At 33.7% G+C, this 26790-nt stretch overlaps 1 protein-coding gene across 1 annotated transcript; it reads right to left on the bottom strand.

The window, feature by feature from the left end:
- Positions 1-20899: 20899 nt before the first annotated feature.
- Positions 20900-26366, bottom strand: LOC132049198 (uncharacterized). The gene is made up of 4 exons (XM_059439904.1): positions 26258-26366; positions 25206-25722; positions 23651-23778; positions 20900-21598 (listed from the first exon to the last, which is right to left on the bottom strand). Exons 1-4 carry the CDS (start codon positions 26327-26329, stop codon positions 21167-21169), a joined length of 1149 nt encoding a protein of 382 aa, XP_059295887.1. The 5' UTR covers positions 26330-26366; the 3' UTR covers positions 20900-21166.
- Between the last annotated feature and the right edge of the window lie 424 nt (positions 26367-26790).

Below are 26790 nucleotides of genomic sequence, written 5' to 3' on the forward strand. Positions count from 1 at the left end.
GTCTTATTGTGGTCTTTTGGGTTTGGAAAAATTCATAAGATAAGCTTGGAAAAATTGGACAATTCTAGTGAGTAATTAGCAATTGAATCATAATCATTAATCATATGTATTTAATCAAGATTACTTATATTCATTAATTAGCTATGCCATAGTGAGGTTGCAATCCCGGTCTCTCTTTTAATTGAAAACAAACAAAATATTTTCTTGCATTTCAAGTGTTTGATAAAATTCTTAGCTTAGTTTAATAGTTAAGTTTTAGAAGTAATTGTTAAAATCAACTCTTTCGTTTGAGGAATACTTTAGGAATTCTCAAATTCTCACACCTTTTGACATCTTAGCAAACTCCTACTTCTCGTGGAATCGACCCCAACCTTTTGTTGGGTTTATTAATGCTACGGCCATATATACTACATTTCATTTGAGGCGTAGGATTGGACATTATTGTTACTCTTGTGACCTAGTTACTTTCATGAATTGGAAAAATATCCTATATGATTAGGTATTAAAATTTCTAGACTTCTTTTAAAGCCATCGAAGAAATATTCAGTAAAGCACAAAACAAGAAAACGAGGCTCCACTACTGCCTCCACTCTTACTGAAATCATCATAAACTCTTTCTACTTCACAATATAAACTAAAATATAACAACTGAATCTAAAAGCATGGTACGCACCGTAAAATAATATAAGGGCATAATTATTCTGTGTCATTGACTTCCTAAGATAATCTTTTGTAGTGAGTAGTGTATGAGTGTATTAACAAGCTTAAAAACATTCTGTGAGCTTCTTGAAACCTTCCACACGTGAACCCTACTCTTTTGATGTGATGTGAACTCACGTTGTTACCAACTGTAATAAGAGCTTTAACATAGCCATCTATGTTCCAAATTTGTTAAATTACCTAATTGCCAGTCAATGATATTCTTACCTTGAGAAGGTTTGAGTATGAATTTTTCACGGAGAGCTAAATAAGAAACTACACCAATATGGGCTGAAAGAATCGCTACAGTGGAACCAAGAAATGAGAATTTTTAAAATTCTACTGCTTGATGCTGAGAGAGCCAGAAAAGTTGGGGCAAGAGGATAATTAAAATCTTAAATTTTGTAATGAAACTAAATATTTGATATTTATATTCATATCATGGTTGATGATAATTTTGAGCTAGCCCCCACAATTTTTGAGTTGGTAAGTCTTCCAGTTATTGCTTTTTAATATTTCAGTAATTTGACTAGTTTCAGTCAAATGATAACCCATTTAAAAAAGCAAGATAAACCTATGTAGCTTGAGACAATGTGGGTTTAAGCAGTTTCATAGCTATATTATTGTCCTTTACTGAACTTCTATTATCTAACTAGCGATGAAGTTTGGTCTTGACGAGCACAAAACACAATATAATTTAAGTGTTTCGCTAGTCAAATATTGTATAGTGTTTAGATCATCTCCACATGGATTGGTACAAACAATTACTCAAACAAAATCTTGCTCAGTTTATTCAGGTGATCAACACTTGAGTTGTTGTGGTAAAAAATCACGATTATCGACTACGACCGTAATTAAAGACAATTGACAACGAAAGCAAAGATTACTGTTAATATGAAAAGTAAGGTAGTAGACAAGACAGATGCATGATTTTAGCAATGGCTTGTGTGATGACATGCCCAGGTGCGCCGACGCGCACCACTTTGTGTGTAGTTTCTCACTTATTTCATCTTCTTTTCATCCATTATGCTCTCAATTTTGATCCATCCTCAACTACACATAAAACGACATAATTTAGCAATATCCACACGTAAAATCTCTAACTTCACATAAAAATCACGTCACATAAGCTCATAATACTCAAGGAACGTCTAACCATCAGGTCCCAAGTGTTTTGCGTAGATAATCAAGTAGCAATTACAAGCCACGCAAGGGACCCACTCATATGTAACTTGCCTTGCTCCATATCTACACGTGTTTCCAAATTTGATTCACACACGTCAGACATTTTTAAACTCTAGATCCATTCACAAATCTTTCGCTTCTGCTCCATTGTAAATGAATAACTAGCCTTAGGATTGAAGACCTTGTTCTATTTGTCCTGCAACCATAACTATGTTCGCCTACAATATTGAGCCTTAGCATTATCTTTATTCTTGCCCTTCACATCCATCATTGTGTTAAATAAATTATCAAAGTAATTTTTTTCAATGTGCATGACATCAAGATTATGTAGCAGAAGATTATCCTTCCAATATGTTAACTACAAAAATATGCTCTGCTTAGTCCAGTTATGGGCAACCACATACCCATCGAATCTGTACGGTTCTTCTTCAGTAACCTTCAAAAAGTTTTGAGCCCTCTCCCAAATATCCTCTCCCGACAATATAGGAGGTGGACAGTATTGTTCAATTGCATTCTTCATGAATGCATTTTTCATGCTCCTAAGTTGATGATCCATTAGCAAGAACTAACGGTGACTATCAAATCATGAATCTTTTTGCCATGATAACTTTCTAGCTGTCATTCACCTAGACAACATCCCGTATACAAGAAAATCATTAATAGTCCACATTAAGGCGGCCCTCAAATTAAAATTCTTCTTACGCGAAACATCAAATGTCTCAACCCCTTCAACCCACAACAGTTTCACCTCATCAATCAAAGATTACAAGTATACATCAATCAAAACTTTGGATTATGCGGGTCAGGAATAAAGCAATTAAGGAATATATATGGACTAGTCATAAAAAAACTCAGGTGGAAGATTATACGGGTTAAGAACACAGGACAACAAGAATATGGTGCAGCAGAAACAGAATGTGGAGTAAATCCTTCTAAATATCAACCCAGCTTGATGTTCTGTGGTTCAGCTACGAAGTAGGGATAGGTAATATCAAAATACTTCCAAGCCTCACCATCTGATGGATGACACATAACACCGAGTGGCCTTCTATTTTCATTATGCCATCTCATATAAGGAGAGGAGCTATTTGATACATACAACCTCTTTAACCTTGGTATAAGAGGTAAATAATGCATTGCCTTAACAAAAACTGTCCTCCCACTTCGAGCCTGCTTAAAACGATCTGTACCACAAAACTTACAAGATTCTAGACTGATGTCATACTTATAGGATAACATGCAACCATTTTCACAGCAATCAATTCTCACAGACGAGAGTCCCAACTTAGACACCAATCTTTTTGCCTTATAGTAATTATAAGGTATCTCTAGAGTTGGGTCAACAAATTCATGCATAAGGTCAATCACAGAGTCTATTGCCCCTTGGTGAACATCCAATCTGCTTTGATACTTAATAATCTAACATAAATATACAATTGAGAGTGGAGACTCCCATTATGTAAAGGCCTACTAGTTTGTTTTAACTTTTCAAAAAAAAAACATCTAGCTTCTTCATTGGGAGGTTCTTCAATAGGGTCACCATATTAAAATTCGGAATGCATACCATAAGCATCCTAAACCATGTCGTGCATTCTAGAATTTTGGGCATTAGGTTCCGCGTCACTACTACTTTCACCAACAACAAAGTTTTGAAATCTACCAAAATTACTATCCGTTTGTCCATGACTAGTCCATACTATATAATCATTTTGAACCCCATTTTGATATAGATGAAGCCTAACAATCTCTGATGTCTCGTAATTAATATATCCATGTGTAGCACAAGGACACCTAACAAGTCATGGGTTAGAAAAAGTTCAAGTGTCATTGCATAGTCAACAACAACAATGACACCAGCTACAAATTCTTCCCCCCCCCCCCCTCCCGCCGATATAAGTCCTATCATACATCCAACTGCGAGATTTCATCTACACAAATTAAAAAAAAATTGAAATTGTCAAACAAACAACAACAACAACATACTCGATGAAATCCCACAAAGTGGGATCTGGGGAGGGTAAAGGGTACGTAGACCTTACCTCTAACCTGGGAGATAGAAGGGCTGTTTCCGGTAGACCCTCAGTATAAGGACAAATAGTGAAATTGTTAAACCATACATTAAATACTAATTCTACACTTACTATAATATTCGAATCTCAAAGTGCACTAACTTAATTAATACTAATCTTAGTATAAATTAGTTGAAGTTTGAAAGTAAGACTTATCTTATTCCAAAATTTGATTCAAATTCAAGGTTCCATTTTAGTAAAATTCAAAGTTCACTTTAAGGTTAAAAGTTCAATTTTAAATTTACAACCAAACTAAGTGTGGGCAACATTCAATTTCGATACAAAACCCTAAAATAAAGCTATCATCCTAAATCCAAAAAACTAAAATTGAACAATAAATAAAGTTTACAAATCAACTAATTAAACTACAATTTTACAAAGTAATGCAATTAACAATGAATAACATGCGATTGAAAACAAAAAAGGAACAAAATCTTACCTTTCGCCTAAGTACTGGCGGCAGCGGAGTGGGGCGGCCGGTTGGTCAGCGGTTAAGAGGAAGAGGGAAATAGAGAGAGAAAGAAAAACGCAATTGGGGTTTTCCATTAAAATTACCGACCTCATGAGGTCGGTAATTTTAATTTCTTTTTAATTTTTTATTTATCGAACTCTGGGTAACTATTAAATTATTTTGTATTTATACAATTAATTTTGACAAAATAAAACTATTTTCATTTGTAATTTTTCTAAATAGTTACCGATCTCGTGAGGTATGTATTTTATTTTTCCGTTAATTAAGCGACCTCGTAAGGTCGATATCTTTAAAAAAATGTGGTATATACCAACCTCATTTGAGGTCAATTTTTTGAGGTTGAAAAAACTATTTTTTCAATAATGTCTCTACTAGTAATTGAGGTGTTCAGTTGAATCCCTCATCGATTGATCGGCTAGTCCCAAAGTAACCATGATTTTTTAAAATGCAACAACTTAAATATAGGTCGTTGTGAGATATATAGTACAGTTTAATTTTTCAAATGATTGTGCCTCAATAATAATCAAACCTAATACAAGCACTAGTATATATGCCGGCGAAATTTCTATTGATGGCGTCTACAATGTTCAGTTAAATCGCTTAGAAAGGCTACGATGTTCTGTTGAATACCTCGTTGATCGGTCGGTCGATAGTCTATTTCTCTGACTTTCTTAAACGCAACAACTTAAATATAAGTTTTATGGAGCTGGAGTTACTGGACTGGTGAAAATACCTAATATTATCGTTGGCTATAAAATGCAGATTTGAAAGATATATACTACTAATTTTTTACTAATGAAATGAAATTGACTCGAATAGAATGTAACAAACAAATATAATTTCATATAATCGAATTCTACTAATTAGAATTTAGTAGAAGGGTGGTTCATTTTTATTATATTTATTCTAGACTTGATTATTACCAATTTTGTTAAAATGAAATAGTAGATTATATCATTAATGTTACTATTACATGAAATTTCGAATTTGCCTCTAGACCATAATTGCCAATGGGGCATGCTATGGAAATTAAAAGCTATGCTTCAATTATAGAGTTAGAAAGATTTGAGTATCCCATTCTGATACCAAACTTTGGGAAACTTTAGGGACCATTTTGGTCAACACGTGCTAACCGCGTGCACAGAAGACACAGGACCCTATGTATATTTAGATATTTATTGGATTTTTACATAAGAAAACAATTGAAAATCATTTAATAATAAATAGTAAGAATAAATACCACTCCAATTCTTCATGGTCCCAATTGCATCACTGATTTTGTTTAATAGGGAGAATTAATCATTTAATTGGGATCAAGCTCCAGAGTTATAAGAAAATTATTTGAACAAGTAGGGAAAGTGATTTTTTTTTTTTGTATAAACATAAATTGTTTAAGTTCGTTGATGCATCGAAAATTTCTAATGAAATTATAAATATGATTTAAAATTATTTTAGATCACAAGTTCCACATACGTATTATTTTTGCACTTATTTGAAATTTTGGATTTGGCCACGGATAACAACGTTGTAAGAACAGTTCACAGGATAATTATTGTAAGAGACCACTAAATTTAGGAATGATTAAATTAGCTTGTGAAATTATGATTCATCCAACCCTTTCAAGTTTAACATATTCATTTATTAATTCATCTCATCTTGATCCGTTCAAGTTCAGCTAATTTAGGCTAAATATGTTGCTCAATTTTACCCATGATAAACATTGTCAAGATATTTAAATATTTTTTTATTGTTTGATATATTATATATAACTCTAATAAGAATAAAAAAAAGTTTTATTCATTTTGTTCGGTAAATAAACATATCATAAGAAAATTAAATTTAGGTAAGAATAAGATGCGTTGGGTTATGACCCATTGTTAAGCATAGCTTGATCCATAAACTTATAGACGGGATTAAGCCAGACTCGTTTATTAATTTAATTCATTTTAACCTGTTCAAATTCAATCTAAACTGCTCATTTGCCGTCCCTAACTAAAACTCGTGAGACCACGGCTCAAATTGTGATTTTATCAACTGGATTATTTTCAATATGAAGCCTTCAAATTGTGATTGTATCAACTGGATTATTTTCAATATGAAGCCTTCAAATTGTGATTTTATCAACTGGATTATTTTCAATATAAAGCCTTCATGGATTATTTTCAATATAAAGTCTTCAAATTGTGTTCCCTCCAAATAAACATTATCCTGAATTCCTGACAACTTTTATTTTGGAAATTTGATCCTTATATACTCAACAAAATAACGTAATTATCTGCACTAATCAAGCAATAAATCACTACAAAACAGCCAAGAAAATTAGGTTGTGTTTGCCACCTTATTCCATGTCCAGCGTTGACTTCATAAATTAACAGCTATGAAATTCTCATTCGAGTGTATACATTACATTTTGCATTAGTCAAAAGACTCAGAACCATAGGTCAAACTAATTCCAGTGATGGTGTGGATACGGCAATTATTAAACTAATTAAAGAGAAAAATTCTTCCTATCACAACAAGAGCAGTACTATTACAATCCTAAATAATCATTTCTTATAAGATAAATAGATGTAACTATGATAAGCATTGATTGAGAGATGAAAAAAATGACAATTACATGCCATAACAAATCAAATTATATAGCTAATGTACAATATGTATAACCCGTCAGTGTATACCACCAAATGTGATTGTCTGATGCAATAGTAAAGGTTCATTCATCCTTCGATAAATAGCACTAACCATTTTTTCTATGTAATTGTAAATTAGCTGAGGCGCAAATCAAGCAAAGACGGAGCTACTCTTGTCTGATGAGAGTCAATTATCTTTGGAGAATTATATTGTGCAAATTGTTTAAATTTTTTATTTATATGTATTTTATATGTTGAGTCATATCGGTTTGTTCATGTGTTTACTATTTTATACTTTGAACTTTTTAGTGAAAATTCGGACTCCGGCGACTGAAATAAAGATACGATATGATTCTACCCATAGAGCGAGCCAATCACGGTGACAGGTGAAGCATCGGCCTGCAATTCTATTTTGTTTTCTGATAAGAATGTTTGTAGTTTATTTGATCTAATTGTTACTTGCTACTTTTCTAAACATGAGTGTCCATTTCTCTTACATGTGCTTTCCCCCACTTCTTTGTTTGTTTCCAAAATTTGATTTTATCTTTCTGACATCTGATAGATTTGTATTTTGGAACATTTTGCAGTCAATCTACAATATTTATTCACATTTTTTACAAATTTTAAAGCAAGTACATTACATAATGATAAATAGAGATCAATATTTTGAGACATTTTCATTTTTTATATCACTGTTGTCCTGATGAGCTTGCACACGTATCCTAACTAGTTTACCGAGTAGTACTTGTTATTTCCCATCGGTATGCTTACTGTGTAATTTTGCTCGCCATGGCCTATGGCATAGGCAAATTAGAAAAAAAATTAACTTCACAGTTTTTATCTCTGCTAAAATTTAAACTATGATCTTCCCGAACTTTCACATATTTCTTTATCGCTAGGTCACACTCTTGAGTCTTGACTTCCTTATGTGCTCGTGTTCAACATCATTAATTGCCTTAAGTTAATTTCTTGATCGGGGTGGGCGAGGTTCATATATCAATATACGCAGTGGCGGAGCTAAAGGAAGCGATTGAATCCTCACTAGAAATTATACTGTGTAAATAGAATAAAAATAAATACTTTTGATTATTTGAACAGTTGAAGCTCTCTTGACATTAAAAAAAAACATTCTAGCGTAGTGATAAAAGATATTCACAATTTGTCTTAGACCACAAGTTCAAATCCTAATTACGACACTCTAAAACTTTTTGCATCCCTTATAAAAAATTACTAAGTCCGCCACCATAGATACGCATGAGTTCTAATCAATTGCTTATCATACTTCTAATAGAGAAGGTTAAACAAAGAATGAAAATAGAAAGGTCATGTGCATAATTGATTGTTTAAATTGATAAGTTTCTAGCAAGTCATCACCTTTATAAAGGATGTGATCGTGATGGTAAAATTGAAGTGAATTCCTACCATATAATTGAAGGAAGTAACGAGGCTTATGAGACTTGCAAAATAGCAAATGATTGGAGTAATTAAATTGACAAGCATGTTAATAATGGCCGAGTTATTAAAGATAAGAATTAATCTGATACATAAAACGGTTAATGACAAGCAGTCAAATCAAATTAGGAACTGTAATTGTCACTACATAAGTGTTATGCAAATGACAACCTTGATTTTGACTTTCGTCATTTTACAATTATAATATTGTTTATGTAGGCCGTAGGGACCTTATATATAACTTTACTAAAAGTACAATTACATGACCAGTCGGAAAGCTTTTTAATCATTTCAACTAATATAAACTGATACCACCTTTTATTTTATTTTATTTTCCCTCTTCTTCTTTTTTTTTTTTTTTTTTTTGTTGGTGGGGGGGGGGGGGGGGGGAGGAAAGGATTTGGTTACATTTGGACCCTACACCTTCTAGTGGAATAAAGATGCAACCTTCAAACTATAATTCAGGATTTAAGTATATATAATGTATTGATTTTTATACTATTACTGCAATTTAACCTGTTATAATAAAATATTTATCATTTATTTTAAGTTAGCAATCAACGTTATTTAAATAGAGTTATAACTTTGTAAATGACTTGTTCTATAAATATTATTTACACAGCGCATGTAACTAAAAACTCTAATTCTAATATCCACATAAAATGATACTGTATCATTAGCTATACTCTCGTTTTAACAAAAACAAACACGAGAAAAATATCTAAATAAATAGTTAATCAAGAACAGTTCTCATCAAAATGTCCTTTCATGATATTAAATGTTTTCGCAAATGATTCAGTTTACGTCGCCATAATCATCGCCTAACCACATAAACAGTATGAAATAAAATAATAATTATAGAACCGCTTTATGTGGTTATTATGAAAGAAAGAGAAAACAAATACTAAAAAAAGAACTCATAATAATAATTGATATAATTTGTAATCATCTTGTTTGTCTTTAAATCTTTTAGGTTTCGTACCTCTAGGCTCTATTACCCCACCATTAGATCTCCTCTGAGAGAAAACAAAAAAAAAGTAATAGGAGTATAAATTTAAAAGAGCACTACAGGATAGGGGAGGAACCACCATTAGTGTTACGGGTTTCGGCGTCACTCCTCAGAATTCAATAATTTTGACTTAAATCTTATATTTATATTTTAAAATTTCATTTCATATGTATAAATAATCTATCCAACAAGCCAGTATGCAAAAACTATATAGTCCAAAACCCATAAACTAAAATCCTAGCTCCACCTCTGTAATCACGAGAATACTAGAAATAGGGATTTTTACCCACAGCTAACCGAATACACTATGTACTTTTCCTACCCGGCAAACATAAATTATTCATTGAATATACACATATTATACATATATTATACATCTGTCAGTTGTTTTTAGTTAAGTGATTAGATGGACGTCTATTTAGATTAATTCTTTCGATAGAAGTAGCAAATAAATAAACATCTTTCCTAATTACGCATGGAGAAATTCGAGTACAAAAGCTTCCACTTTGTGCTTTAAAAGTGATAATAAAAGAAAAAGATGCAAAGGGGACATAAGGATTACGCGGGAAAAAAAGCAAAGTATAAAAAAAGATAATATCTCTTCTTGAGTGGTCCAAACAAATGATTCCTTTGATTAAGCAAAATGACATAAATTAGTGGGTTTTAGTTTCATTGAGTGACAATATTTTTAATGAACTAATGTACAAGAAATTGTTAACTCATGCCCAAAAAGGGAAAATGAAAAATATGAAATGCGACTCAGAGTTGGGCCACTGTCATAAGCAACAAGAATTAGCCTAACTACCATCTTTCATGCTTTTGTCTTTTTGTTGCTAAAATGTTATTATCATTGTTAATAAGATAATGACATTATGATATAAAGGTGTTGGCATTGTAATGATATGGTGATGTAACGATGTTGGAATTACATGATGTTGTCGATGGGAAGTACCGAAGGTGGATTTAGAGTGCAATATATTGATTTAAGGGCATTCATTAAATTTTGTCCACTCCATATGTATATATGAAGAATTTTATTAAATGTCTATAAATTTTTAATTGCGAACATAATTGTTGTCATATATTAACTTGAACTCATTGTAGGATCCATAAATTTAAATCCTTGATTCGCATCGGGAGAGTACCTAATTCTTCGTACAAAGGTTAAATGGTAACCTTGAAAAAATGCAAAACAATCTTTTTATAACATGTTACCTTAAGATAAACTTATAGAGTAACTTAAATATTCTTCTATGAGTTAGCGTGCTAGCTTAAGCAAATTTGCAAACATTTACTTGATAAAACGACTAATCACAATATTCCAATTAGATAGCTCAACAACCCTGATATAGTACTCTTGAATTTCATGTTACCATCATATAGAATTGATGGAGATCTTATCATCATCCACCCCATTATAATTCAAAAGAATTATCACATATTTGACCAATGAAAAATAATGAAGATCACACATAATAAGATTTGCTAAAAATATAAGTAAATAAGTAAAGCATGCTCTCTTTAGATGGTCACACACTTTGATGAGACTTTCAATATATACACTCATTATTTCTTGAACATCGAGGAAATAATTCGGTCTTTCGAATATCATAATTCGGATGGTGAAGTTTTTTGAGATTTTGAGCTATATTGTCATCTAATCGCTGCAATTGATCTACTATTCATTCCTATTTTTGTAATAATCATTTAGAGAAGGGTGAAACGTAAATTCACAAAAATAAAAAATAAAAATAATAAAAAAAAAAGTAAAGCTTGTTTTCCTTATAGTTATCTTTTATTCAAAACTTACAGAGTCGATCAATGGAAATGGCACCGTATGGAGTTTATTAAAGAGAAAAATTTATATCAAATATTTTTGTATTCTCAATTTTCTAACCGAAATCTGTTACTCCTTTCTTGTCAAACTATTAGTCTTTTTTTTTTTTTTTTTTTTTTTAACACGCCCCTCAAGAAATTTAGAAGGAGTATTTGAGTATTTTTCCCTTATTTATGTCCAAGTGGAGTTATCTCTCTCCATTAAACGTTTACTCTATTATGTGCATGCATCTCCATTAATGAAAAAGTTCTGCTTAGGGTAAATTGAGAAATAATTAATTATGTGTTGAAATTCTAAAATAACAAATAATTTAAGATAATTAACTTTAGTAATCATGATAAATAATTTGACACTGAGGGAGTGTTAAAGAGAAAAAAAACATTTTATAGTAGTATCAAATATTTATACATTCTCAATTTTCGAACCAAAATCTGGAATTTTTGACCGACGTAAGCCATTATTTAAACAAATTTACCAAAATAATACTTTTTATTGAAAATTTACAGAACTAGAATAAACGTATTCCGCAGTAACGTATTAGACATTACTTTATTTCAAAAATCTAATGGGCAAAGTTAGTGGTTGACGGTGTTAAAGGATAATACATACTTGTGAGTAACGTTTTATCCTTAATATGTAACTGAGAGTAGCGATTCTAAGAATACAGGCACAAACATCTTTTCTACAAAATCTGACATTGATTGATTTTAAAGTCGTAATCCAGAGTAACATTTCAGGCTAAAACGTAACTGACAGTAATGTTTCTACAATGATCCAGGGAGTGAGTTTAATCATTTGATTTCGAAAGAATGAGATAGATCACTTTTATTATAGCTATTTTAATTGCAAACCAATTAGTAAAACGAGTTGTCCATTTGATGATGAGTTCATAATGCCGAAATTTTAAATCATAGCTCCGCCTATATTTAGAACATATTATGTATATGATGTTTGAGAGTGTTCCTTTATTTGGAAAGTTTATACACTTTAGAAAAAATTTACAGTGAATTTGGTCTTAGTTATAGATATTTAAGAAAATTTGTCCAATCAATTATAGATGAAGACAAAAAATTCAAGTGTTTGCATAAGAATCTTTATTGGTTTTATACGTTTGATATCTCACTTATATACGTCACAGAAAACTGCATGTACATTAACAGTACATATTTTATCATTGAATTGTAATTCACTTTAAAATTATGATGACAATTGATATGTCATGTTTAAGCCATGAAACACAGCTAATCTGTACTTATGAACATTATAATGTGGGTCTTTTAAGATTCACTCCCATTCAATTTATGTATTTCCTTTAAATTCACTTTTTATATTTAATACTATTTTTTTTATTTCGACATATAACATATAATAGGTTTAAAGTTATATAAGATATATTATAATATATTTATTAAAACCACAAAATTTAAAGTTTTTTTATTTTCTTAAAATTTCATATCTAATTAAATTAATACAAATAAAATGAAATATGATGTATTTATCTTTTTATAACTTTTAGCTTGCACCGTCATAAGTTCAGTGGATGGCAATGATCTATCTCATTCTTTTGAAATCAAAATATTAAACTCAACTCACTTGATCATTGTAGAAACGTTAATGTTTCAGACAAAAGTTGTTCGTGCATGAATTCGTAGAGTCGTTACTCTCAGTTACGTATTAAGGGTAAAACATTACTCAGAAGTACGCATTATCCTTTAGCACCGTCAACCACTAACATTTTTGCCCGTTAGATTTTTTGAATAAAATATTGTCTAATACGTTACTGCGGAATACATTTATTCTAGTTTTGTAAATTTTTAGAAAAACATATTATTTTGATGAATTAGTTTAAATAATGGCTTACTTGAGTCATAAATTCTAAAATCTGTTATTAGTGTCATGAACAGTGAATATGAAAAAGAGAAAAGGTAAACACTGAGTGAGATGTTTGAAGAGGGAAATGAAATCAAAGCATAGAGCCCCACAAATAAAGTTAAAATACCACAATCTCCCAAACTTCTTCTTTGTACACTTTTTCAGGCAGAGATTTCAAAGTGCGACCGTTGAAAAAGGCAAAAGAAAAGAAAGGAAAGGAAAGGAAAAAAGTGAGGATAGATTGTTCGTTTCTCACTGACAAGGATTTGCATGGAATATATATATTTGATGGAAAAGAGAAAAGTGTAGTTAGAATAAGTATTTTATTTCTTATTATAGGGAGGGAAATTTCTCACGTAGTTTCTTATTCTTTGTTTTCTGTTACTATATAATGTCTCTTGATATTCACTTAGCGTATTATTTTACTGTAGTTATTATTCTCTTTTTCGTTTTGACCTGTTTTATTTTTGTTTTATTCTGAGCCGAGCATCTATCGGAAACAGTCTCTCCACCTTCCAGCGTAGGGTTAAGTTCTGAGTAGAGTTAATCCTCTCCAGACCCCATTTATGAAATTATACTGAGTATGTTGTTGATTTTGGGGAGGGAAATGAAAATTGTAAAAGTTTAGCAGACAGCAGAATCTCAGGGGATATAGAAGATAGATACATTCAACGTCTCCACTAACTGCAAAATTGATTTTTGGGTCCTTCATCTTTTTGTAACTACTTGCCCATTCCACCAAATTAAAATATTTTATTTTTGACGGTTTGGCGTTTTTCTTCCTTTAATCGAGGCTGCATGTAACTACCAGCCCACTCTTGTTTGTTCATAGAAATGTTAAATTAGCGGGGGAAGAGACTTCTAGCTATATGTCAAGAAAATTACGGTTAATTGTTAAATAACATATACAGCTTCAGTCGAAATAGGATGGTGGAGTGTTGTATATAAGAGTATAAGATAGCGCACAAGTTACGTGTTATGTACATTTTTTTAGTTCGATGATGATGTAATCTAAGAAAAAAATTTATGAAATATGTTGAGCAAAAACTGAGTTTTGTCATGGTCAACTGTCAAGGTAGCTTTGACATAATTTCTTTGAGCCACGTCTAAGCTTTTGGGTCTTATGATTTTGTTCCTTAAGTTTTAACTCAGAAGAGGATGGTGGAGCATTATGTCAGACAGAACGTAAATTCATATATGTGCATTTTTTAATTTAATGATAGTGTAGCGTAATGATAGCGTTTTTTTTTTTTTTCTCCTATCACGGTTTTCAACTATAAAGATATTGTCCAATGATGATACCGTTTTGGGCCTCATGATTTTATTCCCTCACATTTTACCTCTAAAGACGTCTCGATAGTTGAATCGCTCTTGTATAACCCTTAACTTTATCTTCGCCAAGAGTATATAAGTCTGCTAGAGTGAAAATTTGCAGTAGGTACTAGTTTTAGACTTGCTTGGTAACTAAGTCATTTACTATTTTCCTAAGAGCGAGGGTTGTCTGATCAACTGATCCTAAGATATTGTGTCGCAACAATTGAGTCCACTTTTTGTTGGGCGCCTCACCTTTGTTCCTTAGTTTTTTTTTTTTATTAAAATTTTACCTCTTTTAAATTTTATAAATAAATAAAAAATTAACCCACCTCACATTCCCCTTTCACATCTAACAACCCCTCCCCTTTCTCCACTTACGTTCTCTTCAATTCTTCTTCTTATTATAACAATTCATTTCTTTAATTATTTATATAAAATTAATTTGTGAATTAGATGTTATTTCTTACCATCATATTTTTTGTCCTTTTAGATGAAAATTTGCATTACCATCTTGTACTGAGTTCACCATTACTATGACTCTTTTTTTTTTTTTTTCATCTCACTTTTCATTAAAGGTTTAAGAGAAGAAAAAGGGAATAAATTATTGGTGGGGTGGGGGACGGCGGTTGTTCATTAAGAAGACTTGCTATTGTATATAATTTATTTTTAATTATTATGATGGACCCCCCCCTCCCCCCACCGTCACGTGTCGTATGTTTTCATTGATAAAGTTGTCGCGTCGGAGAGCGTCTGTTCTCCTAATTTTCTTGAGTTACTGGTCAATCTTGGATGGATTACAACACAAATTGATTTTGCCTTGTAACTTATTGAGGTTACGTTATTCATTAAGACAGACTTGCTATTCCACAGAGTTGGTTCTGATGCTAATTTTAGTTACTGGTCAATCTTGGATGGGTTACAACACAAATTGATGAATAGAAATCGGTTGAGAATAGTGATGGACTTTTTTAATTAAAAAAAAAAAAAAAAAAACTCTGATGTTCGATATTTACTAATTTAAATTTAAATCATATAAGATTTGTTAAACGAAAACACACTCCCTTGTCAGGATGTTTTTTCATTTCGCTGACTTTTAAATCGATACCTTAAAAAGTTTGGGCTATACAACCGATAGAAATAGTAGGAGACATAGTCGCTCGTTTTCATAATTGAACCAAGATGTGAAGTAAGATCAGAAACACAATAGAAAAACCGTGATAATTGAAAGAGATAAAATCATTAAAACAAAAACAGATTTCTCTGATCAAGAAGGAATAGGATTTCATCTAGTTTATTTTTACCACACGCCTTGACGTTGAATTTGTGGTGGAAAAAAGGTAGCATAAATGATCTCTCGGTTCACTTTTGCTCATCATGTTTTGCTTCTCGAGACTAATTTAACTAATCTTCGAAGCTAAATTGAATTAGATTAATTCAATATTTTAAAATAATAATTTAGATTTTCGAAAGCTATACAAAAAACACTATAAATTGTCATTCTTATCATATTACTATGATGAAAAAATACCTTAAAATGTTGTTCATAGTTCACCTAATTTGATTCTTAAAAAGCAAAAATGAACGGAAGAGTAGTTAGATAAATTAAAAGCACCGAGTGGACCGAAGGATAGGAAATTACACTACTTACAAGAATGTCCCATAAAAACCAAACCAGGAGCCGTAAAAATTGGAAACACTTGTACCAATTTTATTTTCTTTCTCGAAACACCTTAATTAGAGTGGGTCCTAAAGGACAACTACATCTCATGCACCTATCGCAATCAACGGTGATTACCTTGCTAGATCACAGGACACGTGTGGTTACATGTGAGTTCTCGTGCATGTTCCTTATCATGGACCACCCACATGTGCTTTTGTCCATCCTCAACAAATCAAGACTCGACACGTGTCTAAACAAGCTTCTCTCTTGCATCATGTAAATATTGTTGACCTAATGAATTTGGGAAACAAGACAAAAGGAAGAAGAATAAGAGAGCATCCACACAGTATGCAACTATGAATTCTGAAGATCATTGGGAATTTAATTGTACTTTCTCTGTTATAATAAGAATGGCAAGATTGATGTTCTCAATTAAACTTATAAAAAGCTAACATTTCTTTTCTTAACTTTGTGAAAGAAAATTTACACATTTTAGTCATCACATGAATTAATTTACTTGAAATACTTTTTAAACTGATTTTTCAAACGTCAAATTCTCTATATTAAGTTGAAGTTAGAAATGCTGGACAAAATTATAAAACTAACACCAACTTTCAATAGTACTTCTTCATTGCAAATAATATACATGTCCAAACGCCTACTTAATCTTTAAACATTATCTTCTCTCATAATTAACATAAATATAAAGAAGACTTGACTTGGTAACAAATCATTTTTCTACGGATCACTGAGCATTGTTATGGGATTGATAGGATCCTTTCACCCTTGATCTAGGTTTCAGGCTAGAGCCTAAAGAATGGAGTCCTCCCTTTAATGAGTCTTTACAAGAACCTCCGAATTTGACAAGACACAAAGCAACTACGAATACCAAGAGGTATCTGGAAACATCTTGCTAAGTGTTCAATCTGTCATTCACCCACACATCATGTGACAAACAGTAGATAGAAAATCACTTACTGATTATTTAGTCTCATGACAGTATTTTCTCCTATAAATTATGACAGCTCTTTCAAAAAGATGTGATGAGTGAACATGACCTAAGGGGTGATCTACACCTTTCAACACTGCTTATTGAGACTAATCTGTATCATAAGTAACATGTGATCCTCCACGTCTTTCATTAATGAATACAACCCTTGTGAAAATGCATTTATGTGTCACTGTAAGCTCAATAATTGCTATTAACTCAACCTATATGTAGTTATATAATTTTAATTCTGTAGTTAATGCTTTGCGGGTACCCGTTGGTACAAGGGAATAGTAGCTTAGACGGTATTCTATATCTTAATTTTAAATCTTGAATTCGTCTCTTTGAATATTACATACTCGTACACTTACGATATGGTTATGCTCTGTGCACAAACTAAAGGAAAAAAGAAAAAGAAGAGGCGTAGCCCAAACATTTTTTTGCGCGGATTGCCCTTCTTTTGGGGTGGTCTTTAAACTTTGCCCCTCATATTTGTGGTCTTTAAATTATGCCCCTCATATTGCTGGTCTTTAATTTTTGCCCTTCGCATTGCAACTTTGAGTGTTCAAGCAGAAATCATGAAGTTCTGAGTTCGAATCCCCCCTCAAGCATAAATTAAAAAAAAAAAATTGCAAGGCAAGGTTTGGGTCGCGTGTATGCGGATCGACATACACACTTGTTAAGAATTACCAAATTTATGCGGATCCGCATACGCGTGCCTTATGGGCGTACTTGACATAAGTATTCGCCGTCCGCATAACTTTGGTAATTCCTTAACAAGTTTATCTTAGGTGGGGGCATACTTTTAATGCCCAAACTTTTATGCCGGACCAGGCATAAACTTGTGAAGGAATTACCAAAGTTATACCGGACCCGGCATATTTATGCCAAGTCTGCCCATAAGGCATAAGTATGCCGGGTCTGGCATAACTTTGGTAATTCCTTCACAAGTATATGCCGGGGGCATAGCGAAATTTAAACTTCTGTTTACACGCGCCGAACCATGGCACAGGCGAAACACGGCACTCGGTACCTTCTTTGCGCATGTGACCGAGCGAACCACGGGCTTCTTGTGAATCATCATGAGGCATAACATGAGCGGAATATAACGTGAATGCATGATGAGCCTTTATGAAACGTAGTAAGTCATAATACTTAATAAAAATACTCGTTTAAACATGAGTGCGGAAATAACATGAATAAGCCAAAATAGCTATACGACTCCGAATGTCTGACATAACATAACTGACTTGTCTAGTCTATGAAACCTCTATCATGAGTCTGATTGGAAAACATACTTCGGGACAAGCCCCCAAGATATCTTAGATGCATAACTAATCATAAAATAAAGAGTCGACTAAAGCCCGAATGAGATGGAGCTCACCAATAAGCCGATACGAATGCCGCCCCACCGAGCGGACGTGTGTCGTCCTGTATATCGTTACTGCATCGTGAAATGCAGGCCCCGGCAAATAAAAGGGGACGTCAAGACATCGAATGTCTTTTGGTATGTAAAGCAACCGAATGAAATAACATGGGACATGAAATAACATGATAAGAATCGAAACCGAAAACTCGGATACGAACATGAGTACGAGTACGAGCATGAGTATGAACGCACGAGTACATATATATATATATATATATAACATAAGTAAAACATGATAAGTAGGGAGAGCATTTCATAAACCGACCATGTGATATCACCACGTGGGTACGTGGAGTCCGGTACCTCGCCGACCGGACGAGAGCCCCCATACCTTGCCGGGTATGAGGTGGTAACGTGCCCGATGGATTCATTCAGTGTAAAATTAAGGTATCGTCCTAACTGGGCGGAGCGATCCTTGTCCTACGGTGGCTACGTAGTTTCAGGCTATCTGAGCCTTCTCGATAATTCGTGCAACTCCCAAAAACATGAACATAATATAGTTGGCTAAGGAGCCCATGATTTTCGTGAATTAACTTGCACTTGTCTTGTAATCATGATTTCACGAAATAACTTGTAAACATGGTTTCATGAAATAACTTGTAAACATGGTTTCATGAAATAACTTGTATTTAGCATGTATGTATCTTGAGTCATGGCATGAACATAGTTATGAAATACAATTGCATGAAAACTTGTAGACATGTAGAATATTCATGAAATAAGCATTTTTATTTAAAAACATTTACGCAAGAACCCATGGAATACAAGATATGGGTTTTCATGGATTACGATGCGTATTCTCGAAATCATAATGAGTATCAAGAACACAATGATAGAATAATAAAGAATTCAAACATAATATAGTCATAGATACGGACCTAGGGTTATCGTAGCATAGTATAGAATAGAAACCCTAGTTTTATAAAGTTTCATACTTTATGGATTAGGAGGCGTGGGAATGAACAATGATATTCCCACCCGTAGATAGTAACTCTACATACCTTAGTCGCTCCAAAACTTGAATTAAAGACTTGAGCTTTGAAGAGGATTTCCAAAATCTTGAATTCTTGAACCTTGAGATGGTTTTCTTGAAAACCTTAGTTTTAGGAATGATGATTTCTTGTTTAGATTACAAGGATATGCATTAGAATTGACTTGAAATAATTAGAGTAGGCTTACCTTGGCGTTCTTGAGGTTTGGGACTTGTTCTCTATGGATTTAGGGTGATTTTTCGTGAATGGGGTGTTAGGAAATAAACCCCAAGCTTAAATATAACTTAAAACGCGAAATCCCGAATTTTGACCCGAAACCCGACCTTTTGCGCAATGGGTCCGCGATGCACAGGCATCGCGCGACATTCTGCAGGTAAATACTCAGATTGCGCGATCGGCCCGCGATGCGGAGCCATCGCACGCGCGACACGTATCGGTTCTGCACAGTGTTCGGTAAAATAGGCATAACTTCTTGTACATAGCTCTGTTCAAGGCCCATAATATACCGTTGGAAAGCTATTTCAAAGGGCTACAACTTTCATGTTTTAAGTTTCCTCAAATTCCCAACGGATTTTCACGAAATTCGACTGGAAGGCAGATGTATCAAAACTTAGCCGATTCTATAGACTTTTAAACGCCTTACAATTAGCCATATTGAAACGATCATATCTCCTTGCTCCGATCTCTGATTGGCCTGGTCCTTATATCGTTAGAAAGCTATTTTTACGTACTACAACTTTCATTGAGGGTACTTTCCCAAATTCTCAACTAATTATCACTGTCCGAAGTAGGCCTATCAACCATTTTCGCAAAACGTTCAAACCTTCAATTTTTCCGCTAAAACTCTAATGATATGAGTCTAACCTTAGTTCTAAGATACGGGGTGTAACATCTGCCTTGCGATTTTTTTTTTTAAAACTTCGACTGTGTGGAGGTTCGAACCTGAAACCCATGAGTTTTAGCTAAAGGATAAAATTTAAAAATTTCAAATATGAGGGACAAAATTTAAAGACCACCCCAAAAGAAGGGCAATTCGCACAAAACTAGATTGTCCAATCCAAGAATCATAAGAATGTAAGCCCATATTAACATCTAGTGATGTTTCAATTGCCTTGTATTCAACATGCATGACCCAATGATGGTTTAATATCCAGCTGTCCAAAAGCCTAAGAGCATAGGCCCAGGCCTAGGCCCATATTAGATTTTCTTACATTCTATTATACCAATGTTTTGACTCTACAGACCCATAAAAGCAAGCATCTTGAGTTAGAAGGGAAAAGGCAAAAAGAGATCCAAGCTAAAGGGTGTTTCTCATCAAGCCCAAGTATGGTTAATGCAACCAAAAAATGGGACTTCCCTCTTTCAAAGATAACGGAAGAGTCTGAGGGGACAACCCGACTATAAAGATGTCACAACTTGAATCATAATGTCACGACTTGTGGCTGCTACTGTGCATTAAGTCATTTCTATTATCTACTTACCGAGTGGAAGGAAAAAAAAAAAAAAAAAAAAAAAAAGGTTGATGAAACAAAAGCATTCCAGGGACACACTATCAAGATTAATCTTTCCAGCCTTCCTTACTAGACCGTCGTGAGGAGATGCTTTTAGAAGAGAGGGACGGAGTGACTGGCATAGATGGTGCTTTGGGTGCCTCCTCGTCATCCCAATTGTCATCCCAGTTATTGTCCCATCCATCAGTTGAGAGCGTCTCTATCTTTCCGCCACTGGAAACTGGTAACCCCGTGTCAAGTTTTTGATACTTGTGGTCACCACTGCTTACTAGAAGCCTCCGCTTGATGTAGATCAAGACTGTAGCCACGAATGCAATTGCAACCAAACACATTATTCCAAAGGACGGAAAAGCATAATTGAACCGAGATGTTTTATCAGCATTGTCAATTAGACCCCTGAAATCAAGAGAACATTGTCCGTCCCCAGCCTTAAGAATGATGAAGAAGTCATTTCCTGAATTCCTTATAGAAACCTTCATCTGCATCAGGAGCAAGCATCACAGCAACAGGTTTAAAAATAGTAAAACACTTGCAAAATTAAGACCTTAAATATTTAATCTTTGCCAGAATCCTTCAAAAGTCACCATTCCGTTTCCTTAAGACTATCTCAATAAATAATAAACCCAGTAATATCACTTGACCTGGAGGAAACAAGACAAACTGCTGCAGAAATTTAGCAGCATTCAAAGTTCAAACAATTCCCTTTTTAGTGGTCAATTCTCCTTATGGGATACGTACATACATTTAATGCCTAACTTATTATCAGGCATCAAAGAATGGTGGTTTATTTGCACCAAAACAGGATATATCCATGTGACATGGCTAGTGACCAATACACACGAACTGTCTAGAATGCTCCCTTTTTTCGACAACTTTGAAAGTAATGCAAAACAGAAGTAACTTGTCAGGAAATGTTTCATCTCATAGTAATTAAGGAGATTCAGCCAATTATCTCTTACTTATATAACTCATGTATAAGAAAGCAAAAACGAAAAGGATGTCTTGAACTTTGGCTTATGATTCACTATCTTTTTTCCTCCTCCACTGATTGTTATCTTCCTATCATTCAATTTTTGGTTCACATGCATCAATTATTCCCTTTCTTTTTTTTTTTTCGATGACATAGGAACCCGCAGCCGCTACCCTTCGGGTGTGCGACAGAGTAAACTCAGCTCCTGTGCAATAGCTCGCAAACCACACAGGAGAGATAACCCGCACTGGGCAAGCCTATTAACAAGGTGCTGCTCAAGTTTTCCTCCTGCGGATAAATAATACACTGATATAGACACTCTTCTCCTTTGTTCAGATCAGCGGATCAGTCTTCATAGTTTTTGCCCTTTTAGAACAACTGACATCATACCACATCATTGTTCATCAGCAATGTTGCTGCAGAAGTCAACAAGTTTGCCAATAAAACAGCTATTTAACCTCTTAATCACTCCTTAGAGTGAAACAAGAAGCCATTACCACTCCTGGACTTCTCTATCATATCAAAATGTGATATACCCGAGAAATAATGACTGAAAAAAATGTATTTGTTATGGCTTACAGCTGTAAATGATATATCTGTCTTCAACGAGATCCCTCCATGCAAACCACGCAAAGATTAAACACAGCAAGTACGTTAAAGAGCAGTGCACCAAACTCGTAAGCTGTAGCTACCATAGGCTAAAACTTAGATAAACCGTCAAAGGTCTCTAACATTCCCAGACATACTTCCAACTTAAAATTGCTAACAGACTACCAATATATCATCATATTGACTAATTCTGAACCATCATCAAATTCATATTGGTTATACATAATTAACATCATAACATAGTTGAATTGACCGATCTGCTCAATTTCCAAATCGGGCCGGGGGGTGTCCCTCCACAGTAGCTGTAGTTAACTCCGCCATCCTTTTCTACTTAAACGAAAGACAGCACTTGATGGAAGTGGTAAGCCATAGCTAGAATTGCTGCCACTACTATTTTGAGAGGAAAGGGGCAAATAAGCAAGCATATTATTTTCCTTATGACAAATTGACAACTCATGATTATACTATGGGCAAATCATCTTGAGGACATCAACACTGTAGAAAGAAATATTTCCTGAAATCTCTCTGCTTTTGGGGCATTTAAGATTAATGGGGTTTTAAGAAGGGAAAGTTTACATTCAAGATAGCCACCTATTCATCAGAGATAACCATTTAAAGAGACTGGTGATTCTTTTCCAATTATAGAGATAGCTAGAACCTCCATTTCCTCACTTAGGTCTACATTCCTTCCACAAGTGGGTGCTAGAAAAAGTAAGGAATTGATTAAAGTTCTAAAATGAGATAAGACAAATCATGATTATACTATGAGCAAATCCATATTGAGAACATTAACACTGGGGAAAGAGATATTTCGTAAAACCTCTCCGCTTTTGGGGCATTTAAGTTCAATGGGATTTTAAGAAGGGAAGGTTAACTTTCGAGGTGGCCACCAGTTCATCAGATTTAATTTGAGAATGTTAGCTCTAAGATACTGCTAGTAAAATATTGTTACCTTCTTGTTTTCCTTTCTTTGGAGTTCAATCTGGTTTTGCTCCAGTTTTACAAACTTAGGAGCCGTAATAGAAATCCTGGCAGTGTCCTTTCCCTTGTTCTGAACCAAAAGTGAAAGATCTGGAGCATCTGCAAGGGAAACCAACAGGTTATACTTCAGTCTCCAACTGGAATGGCTTAACATAAGGAGAAAAGGAGAAAAATGAATGATCCATCTGATTACAAGATAAACACTTCCACCTGGAGAATATCCTACTTATGGTCCTGTGTTTCCCCTATAATGCAATATACTGACAGGAATACTTTGATCCATTCGCTAAAGACGTGTATCACGAGCACACATCTTACAGATGAAGCAGCACCTATTTTATTTTGGAGGGGCCTAGTTAAATGTTAATGTCATACATGAGTTAATGCAATGATTTCCACAGCATGAATAAATGTCAATGCATGAAAGTCCACTTAACTCTACCTATGTTGACAGAGGATTCCCATGGCCAACCCCAGCTTTTTTGGAATTGAAGCAAGGAGAAGGAGTAATGGATGTAGGTAGGATGGAGACTAGTCAATATTCTAACTATTCTTTTGAGATAGCGGAAGAAAGCAGCGCCTAGGGTGACCTTGTCCATTGAGGCAAAGTTGACAAACTGATTAAACTCCACTTAGTTTTTTATTTCTGTAATAACTCCTGCACATCTCAGAAGGTTCTCAAGCTAGACATGAAGCTGTAATTCAGAGAAGGGTAATGTTCCGTTGCCCTCTCCAAAACTGCCAACGGCCATGGAAGTAGTCTATCATTACAATCTCTAAATGTAGATACTGAAACAAGACTTCTACAACAACTGATCATACTGACTAACAGCAGCAAAACAATCTTTTGGATAGGAAGGTACATCAAGAAAATAATATTTATAGTTTCCATTTGAAGATTATTGCACAAAAATGAGTTTTAAAGACACACATATGCAGGCAGCAAAAAAATAAGAAAGAAATTTCAAAATACACTTGAAGGTGTAAATAAAATGTTCAATGCCGGCTCAACAAAAGAACTTAAAGGCTACCTCCAGCATATGAGCACTTTCTCATTTTGAGTCATTTATGGAGCATTTCTAAGAACAGTTCTTTTTAAGTTAATACGAAGATTCAAATTCATGTTTAATGACATATAAAAGGATAAATTTGAATCAATCAATCTGATATGGGAAAACACGGCAAAAGTACTTATTGCCAAATATTACAGACTATTTGGAACTTTGTTGATAAAAATAGAGTTAATGGTCAAAAACACACACAACAATCGCTTTTTCGTGAGTTCCACACCCCAACTATCAGTTGTTCCCTTTTCCTACCTAAACTATCACCATCTACTCACCTAGGTGTGTTTTAATACATAGATGGTGATACTTCAAGTAGGAAAAGGAAACAACTGATAGTTGGAGCGTGATACTCGCGAAAAAAGTGACGTTCAGGTTTGTTTTTGACCATTATCTCATAAAAATGTGAAAGGAAGCAACTATATTTATAAATGGAAAATGTGAAGAATTACGCATAAATACCATTGCCGGGAACTCTTAGACATGCAACCACTGCTTTTTCCTCTATCGTGCAACTATAAGACGAATCACATTCTTCACCATGAAAATTCTCCTTTCTTGTAGACAATACCTCCTCTCTAGACTGAATTTCGTCAGGCAAAATCTTTTCCTTCTCCCCTTGCTTCTCGGTACTACTATTGTTTGCTTTCTCTTGTTTTTCACCTTCTTTTACATCCTCTTTCCCGTCATCTCTCTCGGAACCTTTCCCTTTTTTCTCGCCAGCCTTTTTCGCACCGCTATCGTCTAGCTTGTTCCGATCCCCAACATTTGCTAACTCACCAGTACTTTCACTACTATTATTATTCATTTTCCTTCTATCCCTAGCTTTCACCAACTTCATTTGGTTACTTGAACTATCATTATCCAAATGAACATCTTTTTTTCTATTCGTAATTACCGGATCTAATTTCTCAGTCACACTGCTATTATTACTACTCAAAATCACTGCATCTGTACCTGCATTTTCAGCTCCATTGATCTAACATCCAAAATAACAATCAATAAGACACTTAAATCAATAGTATATCACATTTACTCACAGTTAAATAGCATCAATTTGAAAATTTGAAACTTAAAAAGAAAGAGAAAAACAAAAGGAACACCAGATTTTTTTGGAAAATTTTCAAAAATATACAGCTTTTGAAAATATTTACTCCACGTAGCCCAATATACAATATTATACAACATTATACCTGGGGGAAAGCATTACACATAATGTATCAACCTTGTATAAAATGTGCCTATACACAAGTATGGGCTACGTTGCGTAAATATTTTCAAAAATAGACACAGAGCGTAATTTTCCCTTTTTTTTTCTATTTGTAATTATCGGATCTAATTTCTCAATCACACTGCTATTATTACTACTCAAAATCACTGCTATTTCTAAATCACACTGCCATATAATACACTTAAATTAATAGTATATCTCATTAATTCACAGTTAAGTAACGTCAATTTGTTCTTAAACTTAAAACATAAAAAAAGCAAGTAAATTTCTAGCTATTAATTACCTGTAAATCAGTAGCAGCCACGTAAGCAATGAGTAAAGCTATAATCACTCGACGAGTATAAGTTATGTGCATCTTTTAAACTACAAAAAAGCGAGAGAAAAAAAAATAACGGTTAAATTTAGTGGACAAATATCAAACAGAATTTGTTTATTTAAAACTTGGAAAAAAAAGTTAGCAGAATGGAAAGCACTTACTTTTATGATTAGAAATCTAGGGTTTTAATTGAAGAAATAGCAGCATATACATATTTACGATTTTCTGGAAAGTGAGAAAAATGCAACTTGCAAGGACTAAGGAGCAGGTACACTTGGGTTGAAATTTTTGAATTGTTTGCATTTACTATTTTTTGACTTTTTAATGTTTTAACAAAAGTTTGGTTTATTTGGGGGAAAGTCTAATTTATTAGGTTAAAAACAGGTCAATTGATTATGGGGCTCAAATTTTAGAAGTTCATTTGAAAGGAAAATAAGGAAAGAATAGGTAAAAGCTTAACCACATTGGATATTTACGCCAAATCAATGAATGCATGTCAG

This window comes from Lycium ferocissimum, chromosome 3 (genome assembly GCF_029784015.1).
Source record: "Lycium ferocissimum isolate CSIRO_LF1 chromosome 3, AGI_CSIRO_Lferr_CH_V1, whole genome shotgun sequence".
Taxonomy (NCBI): Eukaryota; Viridiplantae; Streptophyta; class Magnoliopsida; order Solanales; family Solanaceae; genus Lycium; species Lycium ferocissimum.

What these genes read in the sequence shown, in the direction of transcription:
- LOC132049198 (XM_059439904.1), bottom strand. Translation starts at nt 26,329, where the DNA reads ATGCACATAACTTATACTCGTCGAGTGATTATAGCTTTACTCATTGCT. An exon ending in TGGCTGCTACTGATTTACAG is followed by an intron (nt 25,723 to 26,257) that starts GTAATTAATAGC and finishes TTTGGATGTTAG; the next exon opens with ATCAATGGAGCTGAAAATGC. An exon ending in TCTAAGAGTTCCCGGCAATG is followed by an intron (nt 23,779 to 25,205) that starts GTATTTATGCGT and finishes TTTCCCTTGCAG; the next exon opens with ATGCTCCAGATCTTTCACTT.